This window comes from Phalaenopsis equestris, unplaced genomic scaffold (genome assembly GCF_001263595.1).
Source record: "Phalaenopsis equestris unplaced genomic scaffold, ASM126359v1 Scaffold000765, whole genome shotgun sequence".
NCBI classification, from domain to species: Eukaryota; Viridiplantae; Streptophyta; class Magnoliopsida; order Asparagales; family Orchidaceae; genus Phalaenopsis; species Phalaenopsis equestris.
In genome coordinates, this window is record NW_018165205.1 from 1,269,340 (window position 1) to 1,292,099 (window position 22,760).

General features: G+C 35.5%; 2 protein-coding genes across 5 annotated transcripts in view; one reads left to right on the forward strand and one right to left on the reverse strand.

The window, feature by feature from the left end:
- Positions 1-2,145, forward strand: part of LOC110031071 (WAT1-related protein At4g19185-like) — a 27,918-nt gene extending 25,773 nt beyond the window's left edge. For 2 of the 3 annotated variants that reach the window (XM_020734110.1, XM_020734109.1), the window contains exons 7-8: positions 289-440; positions 1,825-2,145. In XM_020734110.1, coding sequence (XP_020589769.1) covers positions 289-440; positions 1,825-2,032 — 360 coding nt within the window. In that variant the 3' untranslated portion in view covers positions 2,033-2,145. The remainder of the gene's footprint in view (positions 1-288; positions 441-1,824) is intronic. The other variant, XM_020734111.1, reaches the window with a different exon arrangement.
- Positions 2,146-7,252: 5,107 nt separating this feature from the next.
- Positions 7,253-22,760, reverse strand: part of LOC110031054 (DNA-binding protein SMUBP-2) — a 37,077-nt gene continuing 21,569 nt past the window's right edge. Inside the window, exons 3-7 of one of the 2 annotated variants that reach the window (XM_020734090.1) lie at positions 21,578-21,861; positions 19,250-20,281; positions 10,295-10,463; positions 9,322-9,479; positions 7,253-7,640 (exon numbers count right to left, since the gene is read on the reverse strand). In XM_020734090.1, coding sequence (XP_020589749.1) covers positions 7,398-7,640; positions 9,322-9,479; positions 10,295-10,463; positions 19,250-20,281; positions 21,578-21,861 — 1,886 coding nt within the window. In that variant the 3' untranslated portion in view covers positions 7,253-7,397. The remainder of the gene's footprint in view (positions 7,641-9,321; positions 9,480-10,294; positions 10,464-19,249; positions 20,282-21,577; positions 21,862-22,760) is intronic. The other variant, XM_020734091.1, reaches the window with a different exon arrangement.

A 22,760-nucleotide genomic window follows, 5' to 3' on the forward strand; every position in this document is an offset into this window, starting at 1 on the left:
ATTCCATATCTTGTAAATATATTTTTAATTAAAATTTTTGAAACACTCCAAGCATCACATCTAGGTAAAATAATTGCTTCAATCCATTTTGAAATATAATCGACATATATATATATATATATATATATATATATCTCCAAATGGAGCCTTAGGCAATGATAAAGTTTTCATGTACCTAATAAAGTGGATAAAGGTTGCAGCCATGTTTTATTCGTTTGGTTTATTTGCATTAATTTGATACATTACTGTACCATGAAACTGACTTTCTGCTATCATCTAACTTTTTAGGGAATTATTGCATCTGCTCTGAATTACTGGTTATTGACATGGTCCAATAAAATAATTGGCCCTGCCCTGGTTGCTCTTTACAATCCTCTTCAACCAGCTGTCTCAGCATTGTTATCAACTCTATTTCTTGGCAGTCCCATTTACGCCGGAAGGTTCTCTTCCTTCACCTACTGTTTTTATTATGAATCTATGATAGGTCTGAGATTTTCCTTGTTTACCTTATTCACGTCAACTACTGCTGAAGGTATTTTCTATGGTGTTTTTTTTTTCACATTTATTTTTATAGTTTATTCACTGGCAAAAGTAATTATTTTTTTCTTTAGTTTTATTATTGCAAAAAAGCTTGCTTTTTTGTAATGGACTCGTCACAAAATTCTATAATTGTCCGGGTTTCTTTCTACAGCACCCTGAGCTTTTCATTTAGGCCGGCAGGCTCTTTTTGTTTACTTAAGCTTGTTGTTTAACTAGGCCTTAGAATAAGGAAAAAATATTACATGCAGATAAGAGAGGTGCGCATAGGTACGGATTTTTAAAATTTTATAGTTGTTTGGGTTTCTTTCTACAACACCCTGAGTTCATTTAGAACGGCAGGCTATTTTTGTTTACTTAAGCTTGTTGTTTAACTAGCCCTTGAAATGAGGAAAAAATATTACATGCAGATGAGATAGGTGCGGATAGGTAAAGATTTTATGGTATTGTGGTGGTATTCACCATAATATCACTACAATACCACTAATCCACATATGTGGATCCTGCACGTAATATTCGCTCAGGAAAAATAAGGACACCATTGCATGAAGGCTACTTGTTTGTCCTTCATTTTACAATTGAATTATCTGTGATAAAAGATTTTCTCTAACCAGCTAAAGCAGGTTCTAAAATTTATTGTAGCTTGCCATTGCAAATTTTGCGTTGCTGCCAAATCCTTCAGAAATCCACACAAGGATCTTTGTTCACCTCCCTTGGAGAAATTTTCCTGCAAGTTATGCGTAAGAAAATTTCGTAGGTCGGGCCAATTAAACAAATTGGCTAACGGAATAGTAAAATATATTTCAAGCCTATTTTGGTGCGATTTCATGCATAGCATCTATATTTTGACTATCTACAAAACTATCACCCTTCCAAATTCATTATTGAAATCCCCACTCAAATATTGAAATTAGAAGAAAAAAAATCTAACCTATATTTTTTGTTTTTATGAAATTTCCAATAATTTGATCATGGCATTCTTAAATACATGAATTTATTGGTTAAAATAAAAAAGATTTGCGTATTGTTTTTGTAAATGAGATATTTTTTTCACTGTGTATGTATCGATCGTCATGTATTCCCTTAACGGAAATCCTATATGTGTCGGTATGGTTTAGTATTTGAGTTGGAAGTATCTAATAGTAGTTCTGTGGCCCTTATTTTTGGTTTAAACTGTAGCAGGTACTTGTATGTATTAGAATCTCTTAGCACTTGAGTTGAATGTGTTTGTGTGTCAATATAACTGTGTTTGTGCTGAATATTTTAGATGGTATGATGTGTTTGCAGTATTATTGGAGGGCTTTTAATCATCTCTGGTTTATACTTAGTGACGTGGGCTCGATACAGAGAGAGTCAGGTAGCTGCCGGAACATCGTATGCAAAATTTGTTTCCGATTTTCTTCATGATAGGCTACCTCTTGTAACACGAGGGATTGCCTTCTCAACTTCATCCAAGGCATCGGCTAGATCTTTGAGTGAACCACATGAATCTTGAATGTTTGTGATTTCAAGGAATGATATGTTAATTGCTTAATTTTAATTGAGGAGAGAGGAATCTTCATCAGTATTGAACAATTAGTAACTCTGGAAAAAAAATTGAAAAATTCATACTACTGTGAAAAAAAATACCCATGTCTTTTTTTTTATTTTTATTTTTTTGGATCCTGGTTCATGTTTGGCTAGTGCTGAAAAGAATGGGCCGCAGAATCAAATTTAGGTTAAAACTGGCAATTTAATTGGCGTTATATTGTATCAAGTATACTGCATATATTTTAGGATTGCAAATGTGCATATTTTAATTTTTTGAAATCATTTTGTTGAATGTAAAATCTATGCAGTGAAATTATTATTTTTCACCTGTTGGATGTAACGCTTGTGCCATGGATCTCTTGCATCCTCTGTGAATAAGTGAGCATTTTTTAATAATTTAAAAAGATTTTATTTGTATTTATTTAAGTTTAAACTGAACGCAAAAAAAAAATTATAAAAATGCAATTTTGAACACCCTTAGAGGGATGTTGATCATCTTATAAATCATCACTATTTATGCTCTATAGGTGGCAGGATTGTCGATTTGGCTGCGCTTACAGAACTCCTTAAATCTGGGAGGTTTTTGTTTGTTAAATCCAGAGAGGCAGGCTGAAAAGGATTGATTAATTCTTATTTACATTACGCAAGTACAAAAGGGATAGCTTTTAAACCCATGGATCCGAGAATTCTTAGATGTCTTCCTAATATTTATTGTAGGATTAGATGTTCTCCCTGAAGAATATTAAGATCTTGTTGTAATTATAGATTGAGTCAAGGGTCACGTTTAGAGATTCTTCTGGGAACTGATGAATGGTTGAGTTCTACGGTTTTGAAATATTGAGAAAGAGGCGGGTTCATGGGATTGGTCTCTTTGGACTAGTTTGGTATTTTGGGAAACGTTTCAAGGAAAACTAGGACATTGCTGAACTGGTCTTATGATGATGATTTCATCAAACATACTCAAACAACAAAACATAATAAATACATCTAAGATGGACTGCTTATGCCATAAGATCTATATAAAATCTAGAAGCCAGACCGTATTAATTCAAATACATGCATTCACACAAACAATTGCATGATTGGATTAAATATTTTTTTGCTTTGATATGAGTCATGCCCTCTTTTCTCTCTTAGTTTTCAAACTTTAACCCTCATTGACGGGTTTTATTTCTCGGATGCAAAAAGTTAGAGTGTTTTGTCAGATAGTTGACAGCCAGCGTAAAATTTATCAAAAAATCATGACATGAATCTTTTGAATCCTTTAAATTCTTATGTAAATGCTAGGGCATCCCTTGAAAGCGACACTGTATGGCTTGAATGCAGTGAAAAGCATACACCGTCGCCTGGGTGTATTGTCAAATAACTAAGAGTTCTCACATTACAAACAAATGCGAGTAAAGATGTGTAGTCCATGAAACTAATATTATGATGTAATCTTGAATTATAGATATTCTCATAAGTAAATTAATGAAATTAGTTAATATTATAGTTCATATGAAGACAAATAATTTATGCATTCAAGAAAATAAATGAATTGGATAAAAGACTAAGGAGATTGATAGCTTAAGTTTAATTTTAGTTTTCAGGTAAAATTTGCATTAGAAATGGTGTAGGTGTAAGTATATATAAGAGTTTAAAAGATAATTTTGTAAAAATTTATAGAATTGGAGATAAAATTATAATTCTAAAGATTGTTGTTAATACTAAGGTTTTTAATTTTGTAAGTGTTTATGTTTTTCAAGTAGGTTTAGATATAGGTTCAAAAGAAAAATTCCGGATTGACTTAGAAGAATTAATGCAAAGATACCTCTTGAAAAAAGAATTTTTATTAGAAAATATTTAAATAAACATGTTGGTAAAGTGGTAAAAGATTTTAAAATTATTCATGCTGACTACGATTTTGAAGTGATTAATGAAAAAGATAGGAACATACTATTTTTTTCTTTAGTGTGTGATTTTGTTATTGATAATACTTTATTTAAGAAAATATATATGAGTATATTATTACTCATAAGAATGGTTCTAATAAAAAAGTAAATTAATTATTTTCTTATGAGAAAAAAAAATTATCAAGAGTGTAAAGATTGTAAGATCAGTGTAAGTGAAAATTTTAAGCGTTCAACATAGATTATTAGTTCTTGATTTTAAAATGAAGATTTGTAAGATAAAAAATAGAAAAAAATGTCATAGAATTAGACGGGGAACTTAAAAGACACATTAAATTATTTTTATGAGTAAACTTCAAGATTTCAAAATTTGGGATGTTCATGAAAAAGAGAAGTTTATGTGGGATAAAGTAATAAGTATTATAAAACAAATGACAAAAGATGTACTTGGAGAATCAAAAGTGTTTTTTTTTTTAAATATAATTAGTTAGTGGTAGAATAATAATGTCTGAGAAAAGATTAAATTTAAAAGTTGTGTTATAAAAAAAAAGATTTAAATATAAAGCTTAGGAAACTGGAAAAAATATAAGGTGATCTGTATGGAGTCTAAGAAAATAATTTGTGATGCTAAAAATTTTGTTTTTAGTGATCTTTATAATATATTAGATACTAAAGAGGGTGAAAAATATATTTATAAACTAGCCAAACAATGAAAAAAGATTTAATTCAAGTAAAGTGTATTAAAGATTAAATTCAAAATGTGATTTTCTTTTTAGGAAGATATTCAATATAGGTGGTGAGTCATTTTGATAAACTTTTCAATGAAGTTTTTGAAAATACAATTTATCTTAGTGATCTTAATATTGTTAATAATAATAAAATGTTTTATTTTTACCATCGCATTAATAAAAAAAAATTTGATTAGGCTTTAAAGAAAATCAAAGATGAAAACTCAATAGGATTTGATGATATCTCAATTGAAGTGTGGAAATATTAAAGAGATTTAGGAGTTTCTTGGCCTACTAAACTCTTTAATATTATTTTAAAAACTAAAAAGATGTCTGAGGAGTGGATGAAGAGTATTTTGGCCTCCATTTTTAAGAATAAAAGGGGTGCATAAGAGTTTGCAAATTATAGAGGAATTAAGTTGATGTGTCATACTTTAAAATTATGGGAAGGACTAATTAAACATAGGTTAAGATGTGATACAAAGATTTCTCATAATCAAATTGGATTTATATTGGGAAGGTCTACTATGGAAGCTATTCATTTATTGAGAGGTTTGATAGAGAAGTGCAAAGAGAATAGGGAGGATCTACATATGATTTATATTGATTAGAAAAAGCCTACAATAAGGTTTTAAGAGAAGTCCTTTGGAGAGTTCTACAGAAGAAAAGTGTTGATATGACATATATTCAAATTTTTAAAGATATGTATACGAGAGTTGTTACTTGTGTTCGAACATAAGGAGGATTGACCAAATATTTTCAAATTTCAGTTGGATTACATCAGAGATCGGCTTTAAACCTATATCTTTTTGCTTTAGTTATGAATGCTCTTATTGGGCATTTACAGGAGGTTGTGCCTTGGTGTATGATTTTCGCTAATGTTATCCTTGTGGATAAGACTAGGAGAAAGAGTTAAAAAAAAACTTGAATTATGGCGGCCTACATTGGAGTTTTAAGGCCTTCATTTGAGTAGATCTAAAACTGAATACATAGAATGTAATACGGCTGAGCATAATTTTGTGCATTGGGATAGCTCGTAGGTGGAAGCAAATGTGATTTGATTGCTTGACAATTTGATTGAGCTTTGGATGCTTGAGATTAGAGGGCCTATTATTGATGGTGACACAAAAATGTTATTAACTTCTACTTTCGAGACAACATGAAAGAAAAGGTTTGGCAACACCAACTCGACAATGGAAGGGACATTGCTTTCCTTGCAGATTTCAAACTTGTTCTTTCTTACACATAAAATGTAACAAGTTAGCTCACTTTTGCTCTCATCCTGCCTTGCATAGGTTTTTTTTTTTTTGGATGCTCACACTTGTTACCCTATGTTTTTGAGTGTAGTGAAGGCCTACTCCACCCACACTATATTTGTGTAGCTTTTATCGCTCTCTTTGTATTTTTTGATTTTTTTATTAATGTAAAATGCACACCCTTCATGTAATGTAATTTTAGTAGTAGCTTTAGTGACAGAGTTGTAACTATAAGCGATCAAATCATTAAAATGTGTGATCATTTTAGACATCTCGGATCTAGATGGGGATGTTATTAGTAGAATTCAAATTGGTTGGTTGAAGTGGAGGAACGCATCGGGCCTATTGCGTGATAGAAAAGTATCAATTAGACTAAAAAGAGAATTTTATAAGATGGTTGTGAAACCTACAATGCTCTATGATGTGGGATGTTGGCTTTTAAAAGAGCACAAAACAAAGCTTAGTGTTGATGAGATGAGAATGCTTAGGTAGATGAGTGGCTTAATACTGAGAGACAAAATACAAAATAAATATATTCGTAATAGGTTGGTGTAGCTCTAGTGGCGGACTATATTAGAAAGACACGTCTTAAATGGTTTGGTCACAGTAAACTTCAACCATTTGATGATCCTATTAAGAGAGTAGATGTTAGATTCGACTTGTGTTAAGAAAAACAAAGGTAAACCTAAAAAAACTTAGGTGTATTGAATAAAAAAGATCTTAATCTAGTAGAATTAAATGAAATATTACACTCAATAGGATGCAATAGAGAAAAAAAGATTCATTTAGCCGACTCTAATTACTAGGATAAAGGCTTTTTTATGTGTGTGTGTACCGCAAGCCGTGGCGCATTTGGTTGGTGGAATTTACTGTAAGTCCCCTCAGGTCACGAATTTGATCCCCCGTGGCGCGGGGTGCTCGAATAATAAGGTATATATATATATATATATATATATATATATATATATATATATCAATGTGCACGAGCACCCTCTTGGGTGGCAAGTTAGCAGACAGCTGCTTTGTCAGTCCTAAAACTCCTGACCTTGGTTTGAACCTAACAGGGACGGATAGCACGTGTGGGGAGCAATAATCACAAATACCACCCTCATATATATATATATATATATATACATACATACATACATACATACATACATACATACATACATACATACATACATACATACATACATACATACATACAACATTAGCAGTCCCAGTTCCATCATCCATGCTAAAATCAAATCTGAAGCTTTGAGCCTATTCTTCGCGTCGTGATATTTATACATCAAAATAGCAACTGCATCCGAGCTAGAAATTAGTTTTCATCTTATATTCAACCATGCAAGGACCCAGCGGAAACTTACGTAAAATAATCATTTTTACAAGTTATTAAAAGAATGTAAAAATAAGAACATTTACATGATCAATAGAAATATGCATAAACCAGATACTTAGCCGATGGAAGGCAACATGGGATCAAAGCTGACTCCAAATCCTCCAAAAGATCCAGGCTCGGCATGCTTTACTCGGCCAAAAAGTCGAATGTGACGCAGAAGCCTGGCTAAGAAAGTGTTGTGGCATATGGTTGAACTATCACATACAACTGCAACGTGTTTGCGTGCTCTTGTTATTGCTACATTCATTCTCCTACTATCGCCAAGGAATCCAACAGCCCCTAGCGTATTTGACCTAACCTATAACCATAGATAACCATAAAATCATAATAGATTGTAAAACAGTGAGGATATCAAGGATGCACAAAATGCTGCTGGAAAAAATTCTCTTCTATCAGGAGGAAATAACTTACAATGAAAAGACATTTAAAATGAACAAAGATGAGAATAAGAATTACATCTCAACTTGAGTTGCATATTCCAAGCAGGTAACATGGTTAGAAAATCAAACTGGTTTTTGCAGGTATCAACAATTCCCCATAACAGTCATTTAAAGACCTGAGGTATAAACCTTATAGTATTATAATAATAATAATAATTATTATTATTATTATTTAATAATAGGATTAACCCAAACAATAATAGGAAAACAAATATTAAAATATGCGGTTACAATCAAACACACTTGAAAGGAAAAATACAACACACGACATGCAAACTCGCATTAGGGTGGATCCTGAGTGATGGTGGTGACAGTTAGGAGGCTTGGAGAGATGCAGTAAGGTAGGGAAGGGGTTTCCAGGTTATGGAACAGGGGCGGCAACAATTATGGGCGGTTGGAACAGCAGAGTAACAAGGGAAGGCGTTGCGTGCTGCAGCAGCAACAGTAACAGTGGAGGGTTGGGACAGTGAGGGCAGCAAGGATGGAGGGCTGGAGCGAAGATGGAAGCGAGCATGGTGCGGTGGAACGTTGTTGGCTGTCGGAAACAGTGGCTGGCAGATAATTTGGAAAGAGGACAGTAGGGATTGTGAAAGGGAGGTGGCTGGAAAGAGAACTGCAGGAAAGAACAACAACGACGAGTCTCCTAGACAGCTGCAGCGGGGAAAGGTGGTAGCGAAGTGCATGGTGCGGGGAAGGAATAGTTGAGGATAAATACTCCCTCAGGAACGAGCAACAATCAGAGTATCACTCGACTCTTGGAAGAAGGTCACTACAATTGGAAGACTTCCTCGTTTTCAGATACAACCCTAGAAGGGAAACACCGAACCCCGGCAGCTATCCTAACAGAAATCTGAGCCAAAAACTAAACTTAGAACATCAGAAACACAAATATATAATAAGAGGGTGTGGCCCAAAGCGGACAGGCCGACTCCTCAAAAGGAAAAAAACTTGGACCGAACCGGTCCAGACGAAATAATGGGTTGTGCGGAAATGATCGTGTGCGGCACTTGTCGCGCCTGCGTGGGCCTGGGCGCCCCCACACCAGGCATGGCATCCCCTCATTATTATTATTATTATTATTTGGTGTAGATTTTTGATGTGCTGGTCAGGTGATTTTGCAGTTTCCTTTGTTTTGCTGCTAGATTTTAACGATGATCATAATCATCATCAGCCTCATCTTAATTATTCAATGTAAATCCCGATTCCCCATTCATGCATGATGCTAAAACATCCAATGGATGAAAAGGCTAATGCGTTGAAGGCCAGCTCAGATGGACCTCAAATCAGCTAAGTAGGACATGTTTTAGTAGAAGGCAATAGTGATGGTAGCAGGTTAACAAAAACTTTGGCCTTTGAAACAAAGCTGCTATTGAAAGACCAATACCACTAGTTTTATAATACTTGCTGCTTTGTCAGCAAAGACCAGAAGAAGCACAAACAACAAATGCTAATTCGAGCTGTCAAAAGGTAGAATACTGTAGCAGTCAAAAAGCAAAATATGGAAGACTTTTATTTCAAGGAAGAGATGTGATAGTGCACCATTGATATAATAACAGCATCAGCCTCCCGTCCTTGAAAGCTATCAATCGTTGTAACTTCAACACTAGAGGCTTCTGGAAATATATCTAGTCTATCCCTCAGAAGTTTTACTTGAGCAATATATGGAGATTGAACAGCTATGGCATTTGGAGAGACTCCTATATTCAAAAAAAGCTGATCACTATGTAATCAAACAATTAAATGTAGTAACATTCAGAGGGAAAAAAAATTTTTGAACTGATCAAAACACATATAAATCACGCTGTATTGAATTCACCTGTATAGGTGATGGGGATATAGATGGATCTTATATAATGGGGGATTTACATAAATAGCACTCAAAACATTTTTATTCATATATATCGCCCCTAAATTTTTATATTTACATATAAACTCCCTAAAATCACTTCCATTTTCTTCTCCCTTTTCTCCTCTTTAAATAAATCTTATCAAATCCCTGGTAGCTGCTCATCCCCACTACTCCCATGCGTGCCTAGGGATGCAACGGCTGGCATTTTATCTTACAACCCATTTCAAATGATAATAATATAATGAATTTTTTATATACATAATACCTTCTTCCTCCCATTCCCATTAGTTCCAGCAAACGCTCATGTTAACCTCTCTCTGGATTGGCACTGTGAGCAGCAACTTGCTGCGACTTATTAGTTTTTACTGGTGTTGCATGAGTTCGGCGATAGGAAGAGCAAATTAGGCATGGGGAACAAAGGGGAGACGGTATAAATAATGGAAGAGAAACGGATGCTGTTTTTGTAATTTTTAAGATGATTTTAAGTGCTTTCTATGTAAATATAAGGTATAGATGTGAGATGTGAAATGTTTTGAGTGCTATGTATGTAAATCCCCCTATAATAATTTGGATTGAAGACTAATGTGATAAGGAAACTTTAGCGATTATTCACAAATTTGTGTGTATAATATTTCAGAAAGACCAGAAAGAAAGAATGCCTACCAGAATAGATTAGATTGAAGACATGCTGCACAACTATGTCTGCTTCACCTTCATTATAGAAGGAGCCTGTACCTGCTGGATCCAAATGTTCCTCGCATCCAGCATATAAACTACCATAAGGCATTCGTGTATCAAGTAAGAGCAGAGGACACTGTGTTATCCATGTCACCTAATCAAACCCAATGTTATTGTTCAATTGTAGAAAGTTTAAGCTCAACAAATTATATCTCAGAACTAATCTGCAATTATGAAAATCAGCGTCACAACATTAATGATTATGCCAGAGATTGAAAAATAAAGCAGCTGAGCACATGAGCTGATTCCAAGTTTCTATCAATTCTGCTATTGAGCTACATGAGAAGTGAATATGGATACAAAGCTCTAATTACACGGTCAAACATGCTCCAACAAAATAAAAAGGAATTTATGATTTCTTCAAATTTTCATCCCTCAGGTTCAACAATGCATAAAGGTGACTCAATAAGTGAAATATAAAGTGCTAAAATCCACCTCAGTGAGTATTTTGTAGCAATCTAACGCCCGTCTCTATCTCACAGGTTCATGCACACGCACACCCGTCCAAACACATATTACAAAGTTGTTCATACAACCCAGAATTTGGTAGATAGCTTTTTATGATAAGTCTATATATTTAATTATGATTTAAATCGAACTAATATATTTGATGAACAGCTCTACGCCAGTTCATGTAAAGTTAGTTTTAAGTTAATTTATTTAGATAAATAACAAGTACGAACCAAAATTTTAAAGTTTGACATAAGAAATAAATAAACTTGAATATTAGCTCACTTGTTTATTTACATTCATTAATATGCTTTTTGTGTTATTTAACTCATAGTTTACTGAGAACTAAATAAAATATTGAGTTGATAATGATTTAATGATTTTCTTTATTGCTTCTTCAGGATTATTATATCAATTTTCTTATATTTTATGTACTTCGAAATTAATTTATATCACTAAGAGTATAAATATAATAAAAATATTGAGAAAGCAATTGAATGGATAAAATTCAAAACCTAATTTCATTTCTACTAGCATGTGATGCTAAAATATTTAAATTTTTTTAGATATATATGTTAAAAATCTAGTTTTATTTCATATTTATCATTGTTAATGAGTATATTAAACTAGCAGCCAAGTAGATAGATTAAAAATCTAATTTTATTATTCATAAAAAATTAAAAATAATGCAGAGTGAATTATCAATCTTGATAAAAAAAAATAATGAATATGTGGCTGTTTATTTATGGCTACTCAGGAAAAGCGAGGAAAAGCGACCCCCTTAACCTTCACTTTCCTCAGGTGTAATCAAAATAGTTTTCTTGGATGAAGATTATAATTTTTTTAATCATATTTCTCCTAATAAGCTTATTTAGATTAGGGTCATGACTTTCACCTGCTCATGGGAGAGCACACTTGATTAAGGGGATTGATTATGCTCATATTTAAGGTTTAAATTTGGTAGTTCTATATGTGAATAAAACTGAATAGGAAATGAGTGTGGGGATGGAGATAGACCCGATCAAAATCTTATGGTTTTGCCACCCCAAGTATGCCATCAAATCTAATATAACAACTATAGGGAGATTTAAATTATAACATTTAAGAAGTCTGATTAATAATTACGAGTTAAATTCTCTCAGATTGTTCAGGTAGTCCAAGGTGGAGGATGTCTGTATTGAAGACATGCTTTTGAAATTAACGTTGAATCATACACTAATAAAAAGCTTATTACATCAGCTTTATTGAATACTTCAGAGTTGCACAACATTGTCATTTGAGGTTCGGAGGTACAATATATGACCAATAATAGGTTCTTAAAGGCATAACATGACTGTCAGTTATCCAGGAGTTTTATTTCAACTCAAATAAGTAAATTTAAGAAATATGGAATTTGATCAATGGATTTTGTTTTAATTGATGGGCTTGTTAGCTTGGGACACAACACAAGTTTAGTTTGAGTTTGGGCTTTACATCTCCTGGAAAGCTCATATGTGAAACTTACAACTTCAGGGATAAGAAAATCATAATAATGGATCTTGTGGTCTTACTCTAAACAACCTGACCTATTAGCATTACGTTGATTCTATTAATTAAGATGGTGCTTGTTTGCTTAAGTTAGTATCTTAGTTGCAAAGTCAGCCAAGGGCTGGGTGTTACATTCTTGGGAAGCCTAATTTTTTATTTAATGAATTTTTCGGCTTTCTATCAATCTAATTAATAAGGTTAGAGCTTACATCTATGGGGAGGCTAATTGTACATAGTTGAGATTTTTTACCTATGTTTGATGTTTGGAATTAGTATTATTTAAAGTATGAGACTTCTTATCACTCTACTTGTAAATTTTTAAGAATGTCAAGCGTTAAAGTTTTGATTACTGACATGCTTGCATATGGAACTTATGACTAAGATGTTGGAGTACACGTATTGGTAAATCTTATAAACTTGCCTTGTAGTAGGCAGCCCAGTGGTAGTCTTAACTATTGACATGCTTGCATATGGAACTTATGACTAAGATGTTTGAGTCTACATATTGGTATATCTTATGATCTCGCCTTGCAGTGTGTAGGAAAGCAGCCCAATGTTGTGCTCTTAAATCAACTGTTTGTAAGAAAATAAGACATGAATTCTTATGTGTACGGTCGAACCGGTTGGCATCATGATTTTGAAGACAAATCTTATAGATTTTTATGATCAATCGGATTACCTAAAGGTATGTAGATTTTGGGATCATTTAAGAGCCCTAAGTGCATTATGCTTTTTTGAATTCAGCGGCATGGATATCAATTTGCTAGCATATAACTTGTGTTTATGCAATGTTTATATATGTTATGATGTCCATGATATAGTGCTTTCGTTCTAAATAATAACAATTTCAATGATCAGGATATCACCCAAAATATGTTATCGGTGTTGAAATGGCGTAAAAACGACAACTAGTGCTACCTAATGACAATAAAGTTACCCCTAGATTTTTGGTCAACCATAGCCGTCAGTGATACACATTCATCTCACTGATCTTAAATAAAAGGTTGACGACCAAAACTTCAGCCAGATTGAAAGATTAAAGGCACAAAAATCTTCAAGCTTTGATTAAATTGAGGATTAAAGGCATGAAAGACTTTTTAAGATTCTGACAAGCTAGAAGATCAACGATGGAGCCTTCCAATTAATTGAATAAAAAAAATCGATGGTTCTATAATTTTAAATTTATAAAAATCTTATTTCAAGCTTGTCAATCATGTTCAATGTCAACTCGATAAAAAAAATAAATGGCAAACAAGAAAATCATAGTACTCAGCTCAGCTGCATTCATTTATAATTCTATTTTCAATTGTTTTAATTAAGCAAATATGGCATCTAATTTTCCTTTCTAAAGTAGTATTTGATAGACAATTAGATTAATTATGAGAAGTAATGCAACTCCACCAACATATAATTTTGATGCTAAAAATGAGCGGCATGATGTTCTAAAACTATAGAAGACTGTGAACTTAAATAAATAACTTGGGAATTACTCCCCTCATAGGGAGAAAATATTATATGAATGCATTGATAATGGAAATAATGGCTGTTCAACTAAAAAATAGAGCCATCTACTATGACAACCCAAGAATAAGATCCAGAGAAAACTTACATGCTTAACATAAAATAAACTGGTATTGCAGAGTACTCTCCAAGTCTGACAACTACTTGCAAGACACAAGACAAAAAAAAAAAAAAGTACCAAACTCTTAGCTACGAGCAACTTGTGGCAGACAAGTCATCCCATGAAATATCACCTTGGCTGACTACGCCAAATTTGGTAATGAATTATGTTATTTCACAAGAACAAATAATTGAATCATGTATAGCGCCTCAAGTGACTTCTTAGTGTGATTGATCGGACTGAGAAGCCAGTTAGGAATGAGATGTTTGAAAAAAAATACACAAACGTTAGTCATCATATAGACCAAAGAGGCTCTAAATGACATAAGATATGTGGATAAACTCATCTACACCAATAATGTAAGACCAAAAGATCACCTTAGGAATGATTTGAGCAAGCAATACTCACAAGTAGACTCTAGAAAACCTATTAGGCAAACCAAAACCGATAACTAGCCTGGCACTAACAATCAGGCACCACAAACCTCCCTACCAAACTCTAAGGGGCTGTTTGGAACCTTTTTTTTTGTTTTCTGTTCAGAAAATAAAACAAAAAACATGTCTATTTGTTGTTTTTTCAATTTTTTTTTTTATTTTGTTTTTTCAAAAACACAAAAGAGGAAAAATCTATTTTATATGTTTTCAAAAAAGCTCCACCCATCACGATCTCAATCCACCACGACCCCGGCACCTAGTGTCTTCTTCAAAGCAGACGTCGATGCCTTCTTTGTTGGTAAGACCGATACCTTCTCTGATAGCTCCTTTTCACTCACATCTCCACCATCTCCAACTTCTCCCTCTACTACTTATCTCTTCTTCTCGGCCTCACCACCCTCTTTATGTCCATTACCTCCGTTCTCACCGCCATATCCCCCAACATCGCCGCTTACGATGCCCTCCGATTCACCTACGGCTTCGCCCACACGAACATTGGCGCTGCCACGTTTGTCCTCTCCTCCGAACTCATTTCCCGCCTTCACCGCAACTTAATCAACATCCTCAACTTCTTCTACACCAAAGGCTTTCACTCCCTCCCCGCCATCGCTTTCCTCAACAAAGCTTCACGGAGATCTTTGTACCTCTACACCTCAATTCTTTGTTTCTTCTACAGCATCATCCTCCATTTCTCCATGAAAGAATTCGCCTGCTGGATTCTAGTAGAAGGAAGAACAGAAGAAGCCATTGAAACACTTAAAAATCTCACCTTTATCAAGAAACAGAGCTCCTCCGATTTAAAAGAGATCAAAACCACAACAACAGACAATGATATGTTCTCAGTGGCACAGATTCTGAGAGGCCATGGACTCTCCAGCGACTGACAGAGATTTCGGCAATGAGCTTCAGAATCGGCATGGTTTACTACGGCATGTCGTTAAACCTCAGTAACCTCGGCACTAACCTTTACCAGAGCACAGAGCTGAACGCCGAAGCCGAGCTGCTATCATCGCTGGTTTCATTTATTCTCCATTGGATGAAGGAAGAGGAAGAGGAGGAGAGAATAATTATCTTCTATTGTTTTTGTTTTTTCAAATATACTTTTTATTTTTAAAAATCTAAAAATCATAAAACTTATTAATCGTATTTTTATTTTATGTTAAAACAAAAACAAAACGAATTAAAAGCAAAAAATAGAAAATAAAAAACAAAGTGATCCCAAACGGCCCCTTAGAATACTAGGCCCTACTTTAGCATGGATTGAGAACACCAACTTTCTAAATTGGATGGGATAGGGGATGCGATAAAGACATATGGCACCTATACACAAAGTCAGCCGAGCTTCAATCACACATAAATGGGCATGCACACTGCCTGCAATAGAAGTAGTTGACAATGGCAAGAGAATACCTCATGAGTGACTCAAGTGGGACGGAGTTTAGAAGCTCAAAGATTGGATCTGACATTCCTCATTTTCACCAGAATATGATTAACTTTTTGTAAACACAAGTTGTATATGCCAAAAACAAACGGAACTGAAACACCAATGCAAAGAATGGAGCAAATGTCCCTCAACATAGAGAGTGATCCCATATCAAATAAGTATAAAAGGAAGATGCAATTCTTGGGTGTGAACAATGCAAGAGTTTTCTTCTTTGGTGCATAGACAGTAACTGACGTTGGAGCTCACGCTTTCGTGATTTTCCCGCAAACACATAAAAGCCGGGATCCCGCAATCCCCGCCAGAGTTCCCGGATGGGAACTGCGAATTCCCGTGATCGGGGGAAAACTCTTGCGCCTGTGACACCATTCCGTTATCCATTTCAGCTTAATTTCTTTACTTTCTGATTTTTTTTTCTATTTCGGTATTTGTAATTAAGTTCTATTTTGAAACTTTTATATAGGTTGTATTTTTTCTGTTTTGAGAGATTAGCTTGAGTTATGTATTTTGAGAGTTTAATCTCTAGTTTTATGCTCTGTGGAGTATGTGTCATTTACATCAGCAACTGTTGTATTTGTATCTTGCCTAAGACCGGCGGTGTATCCCCCTCGACATCCGCAGCTCATTGTTTCATCATTCGGCGGCTATTTGGTCGTTGTTTTCAATCCAGACAGCCGTCGGATTCCTCCAACTGCTGTCCAATAGCAGGTCCTATCTCACCTCCCCCTCTAAACATAGTCAAACTCCTATAATTTATTCCAACGCTATTCGACAACCACTTCCCTGTTAAATCCCCTTCCTAAATTCTTTTTAGATGCCCTAAAATGATGTCATTTGGTTTCAAAACCCGGCAAGCCCTAGATTTTTAAGATTTGGTCTTCCTTGCCCAAAACCAAAATTCAAATTAACCTAACCTAAGAGCCCCACAAAAAAATCCCCAAATCATTCCTACCATTATTCTTAACCCTAACCCTAAATTTTCAAAATTCAATATTTCTACCTCCACCAAAATTTCACTCCGACACCCACTGCCAAAACCTAAACCCAGACTAACCTTGTATTGCAATCCTACATCCGTCGGAAACCTGATTGGGAGAAAATGACGTTTATGCCGCCAAAGAGAAACCCTCAGTGAGGTGTCCGAAAACTTACTGTGGAGAATATATGGTGAAAAAGCTTCCAACTGCAGTAGAAGATTGCCGCCTTTGAGAGGAGGCAATCAGATGAGATCATCCATAGCAACATCGGTGACTCCCCAGATTGAAAGCAAGAAGTGAATCTCTTCTGCCAGACAGTTTTCATTGACAAAGAACCAATACCCCGACAATTTGACATAACATATCAGAGGAGAAGTCGGGATTTTAGAGTGAAGATTGATGAGCTAGATTTTGACGGATGCATGGATCCAAACGAATTCATTGAATAGCTCCAGGCAATGGAACAGGTCTTTGAATACAAGGATATTCCGCCGGATAAAAAGGTTAAACTAGCTGTCATTAAGTTTAAAATGAGTGTTTCTCTATGGTGGGAGAATCTGAAGATACTTTGACAGCAGGAAGGGAAAAAATAAAATTATTACCTGATCCAAGATTAAACGATAGATATAGTGCAAGTACTTGCCAATACCTTACAGATAGGACATGTTTGTGAGGCTTCATCACTTTCAGTAACAAGATCTCTCGGTAGAGGAGTACACCATCGAGTTTGAACAGTTATGTCGCAGTGCGATCTTGTGGAGCCCGAGGAGAACACCTTAGCTCGATATTTGGGAGGATTGATACCATCAATTAATAATGTGATATAGCTATAGCTCTATTGAACATTAAAGGATGTTCAAACTCTAGCTTCAAGCAACGTCATCAGGTGACATTCACACATTACAAACAGAGTTCAACTCCAGTACCAGACAACAACAGTACACCCAGTGAAGCATCCTAGTCGACCCCGCACATGGAAAAACTAGTTCGTAATAGAAAACAAGCGGAACCAACTAGCACTCCCAGATCCATCCCAGCCAAGAAGTACTTCAAGTGTCACAATTTTGAGCACAATGCATTAGATTGCCCAAATAAGAGAATGATTTCTTTTTTACTGAATAGGAAGCAGTTGAAGAAATGGACAATGTCATGGGAGAGGATAAAGACATCATAGAGGCGTCTCAACTTCCAGTCGATGAGAAAGAGCCGCCAGTGATTCAAGTTGAGCCCATGAGAAAGATTTCAATTGGATTAATTTTTATAGAAAGTAGTGAGTCCGAGGAGTCGATACAAAAAAAGAGGCAGCCTTTATCGAGGGAGCCACCGGACATCCTGACCAATAGTTTGTCACTTGGGTGGTTGCCATTGAAAGTTGTCCAACATGCCAAAGATTTCATTCCAGAGTTAGTTCATCCAATTTATTGAATGAGCTCAGTCGAATACGAGAAGTGTATGAAGCAGGTGGCATATTTAATGGCTCGAGACTTGAATCGTGAGAATAATCGTCTATATGCAATTCCAACTCTGATTGTGCCAAAAAAGATTATTATTTATTCTATCAAGACATGTTTAAGAATATTGTATATATTTTTAAAGTTACATGAAATGGACGTTAGCATGGATTTTGCAATGGGATTGCCTTAGACACAGCAAAAAGATGATTTTATTATGGTGGTGGTAGATCGATTCCATAAACTTCTTGGGAAGAAGTCGAAGCTTCTCTTACCAAAGGAGAATTATGCGGGAGCTCCCGTTTTTACGATTTTTTTGTGGAAACAATGAATAGAAAATCCTGCGATCCCGGTTGGGGTGTTCGAACGGAACTGCAAATTCCTATGATCATGGCGAAACTCTTGCATCTAAAACACATTCTCGTTATCTATTTCAGCTCCAATAGCTGTCCAACAGCAGATTTTTTTCTCTTCTCCCCCTCCAAACGCCGTCAAACTCCCATATTTCATTCCCTCGCTATCCCATAACTACTTCCCCACTAAATCCCCTTCTAAATACCCTCTAGTAGCCTTAAAGTGGTATAAATAACCCTTGCAGTTGTGCAACTCCAACATCCATAAAAGTTTTTTTCTCTTTTTTTTCCCTCATATTTTATCTGTCTTTAGCCCTCTTTGAAGCACTTGATCGAGCTGCTCTCCTCCCTTAAAAAAAATTTATTTGTTCACTATTTCGAACCAATTTAATCTACAGTGTGTACACCCATATGTATATGTACAGTTATGTTATTCATCTAATATTTTTATGGTCCAATGCAGAAGAGTCTTCTAAAATTTATTCTAATGAAAATAGGAGAGGAAATAAAACAGTAGAAATCTGAGCATATTTTCAACAAATGCAGTAGCAATTAAGGTGGCAGATTTGAATTAATATAGCATTATGTTGATTCAAAAAGTGGAAGGTACTAAACTTTAAACAGACCTTGACAAATGGAGAATCAACAAGAAGATGTGAAGCAACTGATGCAGAAGACTGCAACATTCCACCATACATCTCCTTTGACGCCCAACTGCAAATTGCTTCATTCATTCGATATTGAATGGTCAGTTTTGTCACTAGAGCACCATCATGCAAAGTTGATGCTCTCTCCAGTAGCGAAATGCCAAGTCCACCATCCATGGCATTCTTAGAGAGAACCACTGGAGCAAGCTGGCATTGATCACCAGCTAGTATGCATCGTTTTCCCTGCAAAATTGGAATCCAGCAGGATGGTTCAATGGCCTGCCCTGCTTCATCTATAACAACTAGATCAAAGCTGTTCAGTCTTCTAATAAGGGGGTCACCAGAACCTGTATTAGTAGAAAGTACAACCGAGGACCTTGAAAGTACTTCCTTAATCGTATCTCTTTCTTTCCTTTTCAAAGTTCTCCCAAGTTGTTTTAGAAGCTGACGTATACCAGCTGCTAGAGAATCGTTCTTTAAGCAGTGCTTGAGGTCTTTCCTTAGATCTGACTTCCGCCTCTCGAATTCCTTTCTAAAGACTGCAAGCTTGTCGTTCACAATCTGCCCTAAAGATTTTGAAGCAACAGATGCAGACATTCGAGCAGGATTTCCAACACGTACAATGTTCAACCCCATGTTTGAAAGCCTTTCCACCATGTTATCCACAGCTGCATTTGTAGGAGCGGTCACAAGCACACGTTCACCCTGTCTAACAGCTAGACTTACCAGTTCTGTGAGCAGACATGTCTTTCCAGTACCAGGAGGCCCTTGTATCACCAAGAAAGGCCGCTTCTTGTTCAAACCTAATGCAATAGCTCTTATTTGAGACTTATCAAACCTTTCCTCCCTTATTAAAACATCAATATCTGCTTCACACCATTCAACAATCTTGTTCTCCTCCAGCCAAACTAGATCTTCTTTTTCTCCAAACAGAGTTGCAACCACTGCAACTGAGGGATTCTTTTTATGTAAACCACTCTTCTGAAGAAGCATTAATGCTTCACAATTGCGCTGTCAAATGGGATGCATATAGAATCATGGCATGATCATAAACATTCAGGTATAATGGTGACTTAATGAATTAATGGAGAATTCACCAAAAGAATCTTATAATAGTAGAACAGAAAAAGTGGCATAAGTAATTAAACAGAGTATGAACCAATAAAGTAAATTAGACAGCTTATTGTTGTACATGAAATTCCATTTGTCTACCTTGTAAATTCATAATCATTGTCATCATTCTTAGTCTTATCCCGAATATTTGAATTGAGTGCATGAGGTGTTAACTATTGAGCATAAAAAGCTTAGGATTCTAATCTATTTGTCTTCTTGCACAGTTTAGCATTTACACTTCCTGCATGTCCCTTTCCCTCCCCTCATTCAAATTAGCTCTCCATAGATGTATTATCAATGTGTATCTTCTGTTGACCATTATGTAATATTTTTCATCGCCCATCTTAATAGATACTACTCGTACAATCTATCTAATATTCTGTTGTAATTATTTCTCACTCCATTCTTCTTAATTTTTCCATATACTCGTCTTAACATTCTTTTTTACATCATATCTAACTTGTCCTGCTTAATACAATAGACAGGAGTAAATGATATCAATATCACATGTAAACATGAAATTTCTCATAGCTCAACTAATGAAAAATTAATGATGATTATTAAGGCATGCCTCAAACTTGGCGGACCACGCTCAACTTGTTTAACAAACCACCCTCAATTCTTTTTCGGATGCAGTACCTCCCCAATCATAACAACATGAAAAAGTTTAGATTGAGATGCATATCACTTAATTAGCACTCAACCAGCCAAAAAAGAAACAATAGCATGATATTTTTCCTCTAGTAAGCAACAAAAGTCAATCGAAATCCTCCAAAAGAAACAAAGTTTATTATACATTTATAGGGAGACTACCATCCTCTTAAAAAACTTAGTAACTTTATCCAGAAAGTAGTTAAAAAATTATAGATATACTAAAAAGCTAATAAAATTTTGTCTTCTAGCTATTTGTTACCCCAATCAATTCAAAAAACTGGATGAGGGTTGAAGATATATGAGGACATACTGGATGAGGGTTGAAGATATATGAGGACATAGGCTATTGACTCTTATCCTTTTAAAATGATAATAGACTATCAGCTCAAAAAAGGTCACGAAACTTGAAATAAAAAAAAAATCAACAACAAAAATACATCTAATGGAAAAAGAGCATCTAATGTGATACAGGGCTATTGAACACAAATAACTTTGGCTACTGGTAAAAGGCATATGGATAATCAGGTGTTCTCGTTTTACCTCGTATGTTAGTGCATCAGCCAAACCATGAATGCGGTCCATACGGACACTCTTACCAAATAACTTAGAAAAAGTAGGATCTCCATGGCGAGACTCAAGTGCCACAGTGATACTGTATCCATCTTCACCAAAACTGTTAACAAAGCCTTGCATGCATGAAGTCGCCCCAACACCCCTACTAGTGCATATTCTAATGCAGACCATATCACCCGGCGAAAGAGTAGTAGGGGGCAACCTATGGTTACCTTCAACTCTAAATAATACTAAATGCATGCCTCCAAGTCCTGTACATAAAGATAAGAGGAAATTAATTATAGGAAAATGTAGAGAAAAAGCAATGCAAAATTCTGATACCAGATTAAATGTTAATGGCTCGTATGGATGCAAGAAATATGGAATTCAATGTTAGTCACTAGATCATAACAAAAGAACTGGTGAAAGAAGGTGGTTAAACTAATTGATAATAACATTTTGTAGCATTTATCAATGGTATAAAACTTGAGTGGATAAAATGATTATTGATATAGAGTTGGTGAGAAAAAAAAAAGGTGACTTGGGGTTGAGGCAAGCCGGTCAAACCAGCTAGCAGATGGACCGGGCGAACCAGGTCTGAGGAGACCGGTCCCGATCAGGACTGAGTGGCATCTGGCGGTCTCAACTCCTACGAGACCGAGCTGCAAATTGAAGGGAATGCAATGCCGCCAGCCCCCTTTCTTCCTTTATTTTTTGTCACTTCTCAGTTCCTTTCTTGTTTCTTGCCTGATGGAAGTATATTTATTTGCTTGTTGCTGGAATTAGGATTAGGTTATGTTTGATTATTTTTTTTTCAAATTCTGTGTGAAGTCTCTTCTTCCCTTTCTAGGGTTGTATCCGATGATGGGTGGTGCTTTAGCCTTATCCTACTCCGAGGAGGTGTTGTATCATCTCCTATCTTCTTCCCTACCCCTTCTCCTTCACCTTCCTTAGCCGCCGTCCACCCATTTTCTTCGAGCTACGCTACCGCCCCCTTCAACTGTAGCAAGCATGTTGTCCAGCCCTCCAATTCACCTCCCAACAACTTGTTCCCCCTACCCTTGCAGCTGTCATAGTTGTCCAGCCTTCCCGACCACCCTCTTGCATCTAGCCGGCCCTCTAGCTGTCCGGTCCGTCCTTCCATCACCCAGTACCCTTCCCCTTCTTTCCC